The sequence below is a fragment of the Populus alba genome, chromosome 6, assembly GCF_005239225.2.
Source record: "Populus alba chromosome 6, ASM523922v2, whole genome shotgun sequence".
Lineage (NCBI taxonomy): Eukaryota > Viridiplantae > Streptophyta > Magnoliopsida > Malpighiales > Salicaceae > Populus > Populus alba.
In genome coordinates, this window is record NC_133289.1 from 1,502,232 (window position 1) to 1,514,332 (window position 12,101).

General features: G+C 34.8%; 2 protein-coding genes across 3 annotated transcripts; both read right to left on the bottom strand.

The window, feature by feature from the left end:
* Positions 1–674: 674 nt before the first annotated feature.
* LOC118052878 (uncharacterized) lies at positions 675–3,913 on the bottom strand. The gene is made up of 7 exons (XM_035063958.2): positions 3,727–3,913; positions 2,926–3,280; positions 2,694–2,852; positions 2,415–2,522; positions 2,211–2,348; positions 1,986–2,077; positions 675–974 (listed from the first exon to the last, which is right to left on the bottom strand). Exons 2-5 carry the CDS (start codon positions 3,275–3,277, stop codon positions 2,224–2,226), a joined length of 744 nt encoding a protein of 247 aa, XP_034919849.1. The 5' UTR covers positions 3,278–3,280; positions 3,727–3,913; the 3' UTR covers positions 675–974; positions 1,986–2,077; positions 2,211–2,223.
* Positions 3,914–4,711: 798 nt separating this feature from the next.
* LOC118052879 (scarecrow-like protein 13) lies at positions 4,712–8,877 on the bottom strand. Of its 2 annotated transcripts, none has more exons than XM_035063961.2 (2): positions 8,759–8,877; positions 4,712–6,811 (listed from the first exon to the last, which is right to left on the bottom strand). In XM_035063961.2, the coding sequence occupies exon 2, from the start codon at positions 6,562–6,564 to the stop codon at positions 4,924–4,926; it is 1,641 nt and encodes a 546-aa protein (XP_034919852.1). In that variant the 5' UTR covers positions 6,565–6,811; positions 8,759–8,877; the 3' UTR covers positions 4,712–4,923. The 2 variants fall into 2 exon arrangements, with proteins under 2 accessions (XP_034919852.1, XP_034919853.1); XM_035063962.2 differs by having other exon boundaries at positions 8,750–8,850.
* Positions 8,878–12,101: the final 3,224 nt, after the last annotated feature.

A 12,101-nucleotide genomic window follows, 5' to 3' on the forward strand; every position in this document is an offset into this window, starting at 1 on the left:
TTAAAAACATAAACTAGAAACGGTTTCAGTTAACTTGTCAATCCAAGAGTGGACTAAGCCAACCCATGACCTGGGTTTTAGGCTGCATCTGACAACCACGGGTCTAGCTTGTGCAACTATGTGGGCAAAGAATTTCAAATATGTTGAGGAGTTCATGGATGCTTGAAACGGAACCGCAAGTTCTTTGCTTCGATATCCTTGATTTATTGCAGTAAAAAAGCTGCTGGAGAAGAGTTGGAATGTGCTAGTTAGCATAACAAAACTTCCTTCATTATCATTAACCCTCGATAGTTAGCACAAGTGGTTAAAGTTTAGGATATGCGAAGGACATGGATTCAAGTCCTATCCTCGTGAGTCGCTGACTCCTTGGAATCACCAACTCTACCTGAGAAAAAGGGATGCCCCCTTGAAGTCATGAAGAACTAGCTGTGGTGGCTCAAAAGGACTCTCCTATGCTAATTGTAAATATCAAAATCAAAAATAAAAAATTTCATGGCCAGGGAAGTGCAATGGGTCATGTTAATGACAATCCTAACAGGCAGCTATCGTTTGTAAGAAGACTACCTATATACATGGGAAAATGAGGCTCTAAGTGCTATTTGTAACCTAATGTACAAGGAGAGCAAACAAAGACATGCATCGCCTAGAAACAAGACAAGAGCAAAGGCCAAAACTACATGACAACAATATTTTCTTTAAAAAATCAATGCACCCCGAATTCGGGGTTTGCAAAGCAAATCCTAGTACAGTAAACATACATGAAGATGGTGTTCAAGGCTTCTAAAACATTTTTCTTTCTAAATATCCTCAACCAAAAAAAAAGATAGAAGAAATGCACCCCAGCTGCTAGGGACACAATCCAGCTCCAGTTTTATGCCTTTCATACTATCCTCTAATCTAAAATCCACCAACTCCATCTAATTAGTTATCTACAATGCTCTTTTGCAGCGTCCTTTGCTTCCTTTGTCCTCGATCTACAGGATAACAAGAAAAACAGTAGTATGGTGAGTCGAGAAGGAGAAGAATTGATGAACTTACTATACTCACTATGGCACAAGTCTCTAACAAGAGCTGCCCAAACCACTACGGATTTAAAGAGATGTTGAAAATTAAACATGTAGGCGTCAATAATCAAGTTCATGAAACCACTAAAGAATTTCATAACAGATAACTTGCTGTTATATGATTGTTCCCACTCTCTTTTGTTTTTTCTTTCATTGACCCTTAATTGAATTTTTAGTATAATTTATCCGTAAATTAATTAATCCATTTTGCAGTTTGAAAACTAAAAACTACCAATCCTACTCAACACAGCAAGAGCCGTGTATCTGTAACTATTTATGTGTGTGTAGAAAGGTGCGGTTAATCATTAGGCCATATGATTAATCACATGCAGAGAATGGAAAAGGGAGAAATCACAACCCATCCCTTCACCCTTTAATATTTCAGCTGGCTAATTAATCCATCTCATCCTCACATAAGCTCAACCCTTAGTCTTTGTGCCGGCACATTCATTTGATGGTTTTTGCACTCGTAACAGACATGAACCATTTCAATGAAGGGCAGTCAACTTGACTATTGTCTGTGCACAGGCACGCATGTGCATGCATGCACGACAAAACTCAAGATCTTGTTCACTGCATGGGAAGTACTACAAAGGCTTCACCATCCTGTTTATTTGGTATTCTCCGGATCTTGTAAAGTGTATAAGATAAATGAATAAACCATTTTAAAATTAGGAAACACACTGCAAGTAAACTTTCCAGTAAAAATCACAGCAATCATCCATGGAAAATTTTTCTGACATCCAAATGATCATAGATAAAAGAAAGCAGATATTAATAGCAAAAGGATTGCATTATAAAGTATTGAGCCACCTAAATATGCACAACAAAAGCAAAGCTAGTCATTGTTCATTTAGTTACAGCAAGACAACATCAAGTAGATACAAGCCTAAGAAAGATTGGTAACATATTCTAACTCACATTATATTCGATTTGAGAAACTTTAAGGTGGAGCTTGGAAAATTCCATCTCTTGTGTGTGTGGCTGAGAAAAAGCTTCCTTTCTTCGATTCCCTGGGGAGAAACTATAGTGAAATAAACAGGTAAAAACTCATTAAATCTCTAGTCATAGTTCTCTTGTATATGAAAAGTGTGCCATAAGCTGCAAGCACTATGTTAAAACAAATCAAATATTCATGATTATTACCATTGGGGCAGAGTCATTCATCTCCACCATTGACATTGTTAGTCTGAACAACTTTTGGCAGATTGCTATTCATCAGATGTTCTCCCCTTGGCAGATTGCTATTCATCAGATGTTCTCCCCTTGGCAGATTATGTTCTCCTGGAATCAAGAATTCCTTGATTCAGACTCGGAAAAAGATAGCTAACTTAAACATGTATTTCTTACCATCTGTTTCACGATTGTGATTTTGAGCTGTTGTCGTTGTTATATCAGAGCTTAACACACGTGCAAGATGCTTAACACGATTCAATCGTAATGCTTTTGGAGGCATGCCTGAACCAAGGTTTCAATAAGGTGGAACATACATAAATGTCTCTATTATAACCAACATTGGACACTCGATTGACAAACAATTTGATTCACACGAGACACTCGATTAGCAAGCAATTTTGAACAAATATTTATGATACAGGATCAAATGAAAATAACAATATTTAAGCTTACAATTGGAAGCTGTGTCTCCCTTCATCGTCAAATCTGCTGGAATTTTGTGACTATCACCAATATCCAGGGTATCAACCAGTGACCGAGCAAGCTGTTTTATATGGTTTAGACGTGACCTTATAGGTAATTTAGCTAATTTATGCGCTGGAACTTCTAAACCTGTTAAAAAAATCTATTAGTAAGTATCAAGCTGCCTTCATATCAAAGGCATTACAAAAATGACAAGCCTCACCCACGGAATTTGCATTGCCTGCAGTAAAACTTCCTTGTCTTTGTTCCAAATCAGCATGACAGACACCATTAGATTGGACAGGAACCGAGATAGCTGTTTGATGATTTTCATCACTCAGGAGCATAGGCGATTCATCACTATCCACAAGACCGGATTGATTGATCTGAGGGTCTCTCACATTTTGTGCTCTTTGTCTCCTCAACTGATAGTTTCTGCGTCGTCTTGCAAGATGTTTCTCTCTCTCTTCAACACTCATTGCTTGCCTTCTTTGTCTGTCTCGTAATCGCCGCCTTTCTCTTTCTTGCTCCTTTTGCAAATTCCTCAGCACTGCTCTTTCCGTTAACTCCTTCATGTTCTTCAATTATTTCATAAAAAAACTCAATAAACCCACAATCTGAGCCAATAATTCAGCACTCAAAACACAAAATAAACCATAAAAGATAATTTCTTTACCAACCCAGATACATAAAGCAACAAGCTTTATAAACCCATAATCAAAACCACCACCAACCCATTAATCAAAATCTCCTCGATATCAAAATTCAAGCATTAAAAATCCAAAAACAGCCTCAATACGCAACAAAAAATAACGTATTAAAGACCGTAACTTTCACATTTTCTTGCTCCAGATGAAAAACTGGAACAACACTATCATCTCCAATTCATGAAAAACAGAACCCACAACTCATTTCATCCAATTAAGAAACCAAAAGATCATAGTAATCTCATGATTAGCACTGTAAGGACAAGATAAACATTACAAGAAAACAAAAAACAATGCAAAAAAATTGTCAAACTAACCTTAAAAAATGTGATCTTTATAATGTCGGAGCCAAGATTTACTTGTCTTCTTGATTTGTAAGAGAGAGACGGAGAAGAGAGAGAGACGGAGAGAGTGACAAATAAGGTTTGAGGTTGCTCTTGTTTTGTTTCGACCGGGTTGTGTGCTGAATTGTTAATACCAAATTTTGCCAAATCAGTGGGTAATTTGATGCATATTTAGGCCTAATCAATCGATTCCTTTTGCATATAATTAGGACGGGGTAATATGGGCCATTGTCATGTGAAACCATTATTTTAAAATTCAGACAGGCCAGGCTGATCAGAAACTTGAATTGATTTGGGTTAAAAAAAAAAAAACTTGATTAATCTTGTGATCTAATTGACGTAGACATGACATTAATTCATTGATTTTTTGAAAATAAATTATCAAAATAATGTTATTTTAATTTTTTTTTAAGTAGACTTTTCTAATTCGTTATTCAGTTTTTGTCATGATTAAATTCTCAATTAAATTTTAAAATAATTTATAAAACCCAAAACAATTTAAGAAAAGATAAGTCTTATTCCAGTGTTCTCTTTGGATTTGGAATAAATGTAAATTCACGTGTAATTCATTTAATATTTTTTTAAAAATTATTGTTTTAACCAATTTTTTTTTTTTTGAAGTATGTGGTAACCACAATTATTTTTTAGAAGAGTTGTACAAGGGAATTGATTGGAGTGGCAAGTTGCGGCGATTTGAAAAAAAACTTCCAATCCAATTCGAGAAAAAACTTGGTCCGAGCTACACTTGTGATACCACCATGCCGAGTCTGATAAAATGCATCTCAAAATGAAAAGTTTGCAAATTCATCATTTCTGTTCTTAACAATGTTCAAAAAGATTGGTGCATTCTCCATACCTGGACACTGAGAACAAGATGCATCTCAAAATGAAAAGTTAGCAAATTCATCATTTCTGTTCTTAACAATGTTCAAAAAGTGCATACTTCGAACTCCGAGACTGCAAACAACACAGACCTACTCTTGTTTCATTCCATTGTGGACATGTACAATGATTTGAGGTTGTCTCAACACTAGCTGTATTCTCCCAAAAAAAGCTAATCCCATTTCTACGAGAATGATAACATCACTACTGATCGTTCTCTAAATGAGGAAAAAAAAGGGTAAGATTACATTTACAGATTACATTTAAGGAGCTAAAGCTATTCGGTTTTCACCGCCAGGCAGAAGAAGTTGCCATGTCTCTATCTCGCCAGCGTAGGTAAAGAGCCCAGTCTCTCTCCTGAACACTATAGTCCCTGTGGTATTCCTTCAACAAATCTTTAACGGCAGCAGTCGCTGAAGAACCCAGTGGGTACTGATTAAATCCTGCCATGGTAAATCGAGACCTCCACTTCGCAAGAAGTTCATGCCGTTCAACCCTCTCAGCTTCCTCGCAGGCGATCATATTGACAATGTCTCGAGCCACACACTGCTGCTCTGCATTAATCCTCTGCTTGACGTCCACAGAGCCACCAGCGGCAATAGATTCAAACATTGCTGCATAATAATCCAGTGTCTCGATGAATCTTGGAAAGAATGGTTTGGTGTTAGTGTTGGATTCTTGCTCGACGAGTGTCACGATCTTTGGTGACAAACTCTTCACCATCCTTATCAATCTATCTCTGTGATTCCATGTGTCCACACTCTCATCAGGCATGTGGTGCAACACGTATGGAAAATTCACAACCACAGCTTCCCCAGGTTGGACCCTTAGATGTTCCAGTTGAACCTCGCTTCCATCCATGGCAACATCATGGAACTCAAACGGCACATTGCAGGACTCAGCAACTTTTGATAACCTTTGTCCCACAATATCAAGTCCTCCACCACGAGCATGAGCTGATTGAGAATCATCAACACCAGTTATATGAATTGCTGGGGGTCCACCTGGCCGGCAAGCAAGCATCTGTATTAGAAGAATCCACTGGCTTCCCTGTGCAATCTGGAAGTCGATGATATGAATTCTGGGTTCGTATTCTACAGCTTCTCTAATGACAACATTAGCCGACGTGTATGCAAACTTCCAATAAGGGCATATCTGATAGAGAATGCCCATGTAAGTCATCAGATCTGAGCTGATTGGTGCCTCACACTTCAAGGCTCTGTAGATTTTACTTCCTGAGAGTTCCAACCTTGCCCTAAGCCCTTCTAACATATAAGCACCCAACCGCTGGAGTGGCTCTCCAGAGACTGACACCATTTGGTCCAAAACATGCATTAGACCTGCTGCTCTTTGTATATCAGCATTTGATACTGCATCAGCACAGGCAAGGAGCACATGCTTAAGATCCAAACTAGGGATCATTTCCATCATTTGCTTCCAGTCCCAACTTGCATATGGTTCTGCTTGGTATCCTCCACTCACAAAGCAAAAACTGCCGCTGTCAGTAATATCAGATTCAGGCCCAAGCAATGAAATTTCCAACTCCCTCAATTTCTGCCTCAGTATATTGCTGTCGTCAGCAGAGGAAGATCCACTCAAAGGAGATCCATATATATTTTCAGGGGAATGACGAGGATCAGAAATGCATGAATGTGAACCCTGGGATGAAAAGGGGCTTCTGTTGGATGAGATGCTGGCAGCAGGAGAATCATAGACAACGAAACCAGCAGTCGCCGAGGATGATTCCAGGGTAAAGAATTGTCCTAGACATGTCTCAAAGGAAATACTGGTTCCTTGGCTTCCAGCATCTGAATACATATTCTTGTCTAAAATTTGGATATGAGACAAACCATATGGATCAATCTCTTGCACTGGCTGGTGGTAAAACCCATGGATGCCAGCTGATCGGTGTTTCTGAGAGGTTTGCATCTAGAACTAGCTCACTGATGGGCTTAGCTAAGACAAGAGATCGTGGAATTGATAACTAGCCTTCTCTATCAGAATTGTCACCTTCACTTGGCAACGCAATGACTTTGAGAAGGCCACATGCTATAATCACTGAACACTTGTAAACAGCGAGGCAGCTGCCAAGTCTAAATTCACTCGTCACCACAAAAATTTTTGCTGTCCAAAATGCATCCTTATCCTCAGCTATGCATTAAAAGACCACCTCGATCTGTTACAAGGACACACAACATGATCAGTGCGTATTGACAGCAGAAAAGTTAATTAAAAAAGAAACAGACAAGTGAGAGCAGGTGATAATCACTATACGTAGAAAGACCATCCAAGAAAATAACGAAGGGGCCAAATTAACCTGGTATATGGTACAAATAAGTGACCAAATTTAACAGAAAATGAAACCCTAGCACAATCATGGACTTGGCAACCTGTACAAGCAGGTACGTGAAAGAAGTGAAGAAGGTCCTAACTTGGATTGGGGCTGATAATACTAAGGAACAAAGTCGCTTTGTGGGTCATTGCATCTCCGGGATGACCTGATCCGTCAACTTTTAATAAAAATAATCGAATTTGATCATCAATGACAACCAGAAGAGAGCAAAATCAATGCTCTGTACCAATTTTTCCCTTCTTTTTGACTTCTCAAGTTGTTGGCTATAGTCACTTAAAGAGGTACTCAAAAATACAAAAACAATTGACCATAAAGTCAGCCAATCCGCGAGGAGTATGAACGCGCAAGAAACAGACTTGAGAAAAAACAGATCATTGACAGTTTCGTTGAAGGAAACAGCAAAGAAAAAAGATTTCAAGAAGCAAGAAAATTACATCTTTGTTTCGAAATAAATTCTAGCTTTTGGTATATCATGTCCAAGAAATACGAATGCAAAAATTTCTGGGGAGAATTAAGAAATGGCTATTCAATCAGTAGAAAATAGGATAATTGAGCAATCAATTTTTTTTTTTAAAAAGCTTTTCGATCAAACTCCGTAGAAAACAAAGTGGAAAAGCAAAAAAAATCTGAGAACAAATACAAGATCTACCATTTAGAAGTAGGGCTTATGAATCCCTTCTCCCTAATCCGGTTTCTGCTATCAATCAACCTATGCAGTTCAACCCGCTATTGCAGAATAATTTAAAAGCAGCAACGAAGAAATACGCAAATCTTGTAAGAACAGACATCGAGTTTGGCAGAAGCATGATCAACTACATGTAGATCCAAATGAAAATGAAAACTAATTCATAAACACATGCTTCTCCATATCGAAAAGTATAAAATAAATGGGAAAAAAATATATTCCATAATGATAATTGATCATCAACAACCGCTAAAAGTGACCATCCTTAGAATCAGAAGCTATATCGTCAACCGAAAAAAAAGATTCGATTGAGTTACCTAGAATTTAAACCATTACTTTTAGAACAAATTCAACTCCCTCAATGAAAACACCGAAAGCAACCGAGTATAAGAAGAAGAAGAAGAAGCAGAAAAGGCACTTTAAAAGCCAAAAAGTGCTTGTAGTGGACAAACCAACACATAAACCAGAAAAATAAAATGAAAAAAAAAAAAAAAGGAATAGAAAAACTCATTCCCAGATGACAAAGCATAAAATCACAAACCAACAAAAAAGGTCACAAAATGAAAAAGCCATAAAATTTCCTGTGATAACAAACAGACTGGATGCATTCTGTGACAAATCTAATTAATCTTTCAACAATTTAAAGCACTGATTTCCAAGCACAATCAAGCAGCCTAAACATGCCTTTTCCACTCCTTAAATAGCTAAAATCCATGGCAGTTAATACATATCTGTAAGTAGTAAAACTTTTCAAAGGATGTGTACAGCTATACCACAAGAACTAAATCTTATATCTCCCCTTAAAGATGCTAACTTTCAATTCAAACAAGAAAAGAAATTTCCATGAATTCTAACACCAACCCACATCCTTAAACTCATAAATTCTAAAAAATAAATGAACTTGGACCTCAAATTCAGTCCAAAACATTAGTTAACAAACAGGAACCTCAAAAAGAACCATAACAAGCACAATTTAAGACAGAACCCATCAAGAAAATCATACTTAATCATCACATTTAATGAAATGACGAGCATGTATATATATATTATTGGTGTGAATGAGATGATGAATTTACTTTGCACACCTTAAACTCTCCAAACTCCAAAGCTTTCTCAGGTTTTCGGTTTGTGTTTGATTATTTCTTGTACAGCTAGCAAAGAGCAGCAACCGCGGTTCAAGGAAGAGGAAATCTATTGGCATTTTATGGTCCAACGTGAAAAACAAATGCCCCTCGAATTTTATTTATTTACATTAGTACCAACCAAACGTGTACACTGTACAGAGTGATGATTGGACTACGTTAATTCCTAGAATTGACGAGCTTAAATTAAACACAAGAGAAAAAAAATAGCAAGTTATTACGTACGGGACCAAAAATATATAGAAAAATATCACAATCTAATCTTATAACATAGCGTTATTAGGAACAGCGTAATTCCTTATAAATTTCATTATTTTTAACAGCAAAATCTAATTTTTTAAAAAAAATATAACACAACTTTTATATTAAAAAAGATCAAGTAATCTTGTTAAGAGCAACGCATTCTAATGGGTTGGGTTGTTTCGAGAAAGATAATTTAAGAATTTAAATTTTTTTATTTATACTAATTTATCAAATATTTTTTAAACAAGTATTAATTTTTTTTTAAAAAAATCACAATAATCACAGCTCTCAAGTTGAATCATTTCAACATATTATATTGTATTTATGACTTGTAACAAACCACATTTATTTTGTATTCAAATACAATAAGTAGTTCTCAAAAAAGAAAATACAAACTCGGATATGATCAAGCCGTTAAGACTTGAAAAAAAAATTAATATAGAAAAACAAATTCTAGAATATCATAAACGTTACAAAAATATTAGAACTAGTATTTTCTAACGTGAAGGATTCAAGTGGCTGTCGTACTTTAGAGAAGAATGAATCCTTACGTATTCATACAACTTGGTCAAGAATGATGGTATACGTATATGTACAGTATGGTTAAAAAATACATATTGAAATGGGAATATTTTTGGTATTTGTTGCCGCCATTGGGCTTATGAAAGTAGATATCTGAAACTTTTTCTCTGCGTGTGAGTTAGGGGAGCTTTTGGGGTTTTGTTAGCTTTGTTTTGTTGGGCATATGGACTGAACCATCCTGCAACAAATGTTGGCTTGTTGTGCTTAAGGTTTGCACTGCATGCCCACTTCGATAAGCACACATACTATGGTACTCTTGTCTTCCTCCCCCGGGGGAGGTTGTCTTCTTGTCGGGTTTCAGAGTGAGTAGAGTTCTTGAAATGGAAAATTAGGTCGTGCTTGTCAATATTAATATGTGTAGCGTTACGTATTCTACCATCTAATTGATCAATTTTGATACCCATTTTATATTGCTCAACATCGTAGTCTTAAGACTCGGATGTAGAAATAACGTGAGTAAGGATACTAGTATTTGTTTTGGATTTGAAATGATTTTAGTTAGATCGATTAATTGATTAAAATTTTAATAAGATTAATCAAGTTTTATTTGGTTAATATCTTGTATAATTCAAGTTTGCAATCTTAAAATATTTTAGTCAAACCATGAATTCAAGTTGTGTTTAACAATTAGGAGCAACACATGTTATATTCATTATAATTTGATGAGAGAATATGCTTTCAAGGTTTGCACATTAGAGAGGTGCCATAGGCACATTTAGAGAACATGGATAAAGGTTTGTTTATTTTGCATATGATAATTTATAGGGAAATATTTTTTAGTTTTTTCTGTGTTTATTTTATAAAATAGTTTCCCAACTCTAGAAAAAATATATATCTTAATCTAGTTGCACGTTCATTTATATAAAAAAAATTATTTTTAAAATATGAAAACTAATATGAAAATTACTTCATCATGGAGAGAAAATTATGGTTATTTACATGCATATAAACCCAATTCAAATATAATAAATGCTAACGTGTTATTGAGTGTTGACAAGCTCACCAACTCAAGATAAACCAGTCAAGAAAATCGTTTGAATTCACTGAAATTATATCTTAAATCTTCAAGAGCAAGGAGGGCAACCTTCAACGCTAACTTATTTAGAAAAACGCTAGAATTAAGTGCAATCAATCATGGGTTTTAGACTAAATTATTTATTTTCAACATAATGATAACGTGGTCAAATAAATATATAAAAAATTATGAGCAAAGTTGTTGAATTCTTCTACGGTGCTATGAGTAGTTGTTGACCTTGAAATAATTCATTCGCGGGTATATAACCAAGGCTTAGAACTTGTAAGGTATTTAAGTAAATTAATTATGTTTTCCACCAAAAAAAATAACATTATTAATTGATTGAAGTAATTAAAGAGCTAACGAAGAGATTATTCTGAGATGGATTAGGTTTTGATTGATTGAATATTAATTGTTGATAACATGGTATCAAAAGACCACAAGAACATTATTAATATTAATGTTCTTTCTTCTTTAAAAAAATTTCCTGCTAAGACTTTCCATTTATAATAATAATAAAAATCATGAGTTAGAGATTAAAAAAAGCAAAACAAAATGAACTTCCCTCGATTTTATTTTACTAATTAACTTTTTTTATAACACTTCTATGAGTAATATTTTCAATTTAAGTATATCAATATAAAAATTAAGAAGTGGTGTGTTAAGTAAAATTATATTTTTTTTTAACTCTTAGAATTTAAATCTTATATAAAATAAATTTACCAATGTATTTATATAGTTATAGACTTAGCGTTTAATTAATACTTAATAGTACAACTAACTGTATAATTAATTAAACTACCGATCAAAATTTCTTAAAATTATGTAAGATTTCAAGGTAATTATTTTATGCAAATAGTTGAATAGTAAACTTTTCAAAGTTCAAGAAAATAAAACTTGTATTCAATAAAATATTTTATAAAATGAAGTTTATATATATATATATATATATATATATATATATTTATTATTATTATTTATTATTTTGAAGTAGTTGACATTCAAATAAATTTAGTGGGAGCAGCTGCCGTCATGCGTAACCATCAGCGAAAAGGAGGAGCGCGTCAGGACTCAGGAGACGCGGCTTCATGGCATCTTCAGTAATTTAACAAGTATCCAAGGGCAGTCGTTTAAAGGGTGCATCTACCTGGAAGGCCACCAATGCTTCACATTCTTGGAAGCATCTGCTACTTACTTTTATTATTAATTTTTGGCAAACCTACTTTTATTTATTTATATTTGAGCCTACATTTTGCCTTCTTTTATTTATTTAATTCCCCAATCCCCTTTGTTCTACGCTCTTTTTATAGATCATAGAAAGCTATAAAAAGTATGGAATAATGTAGAAGAGATATATTAATAAAAAAATATTTGATTTAAAAAAAAAAGACGGGAAATAACAACAAACTTATATTTACTTTAATTTTAGAGTGAATTTTTATTTTT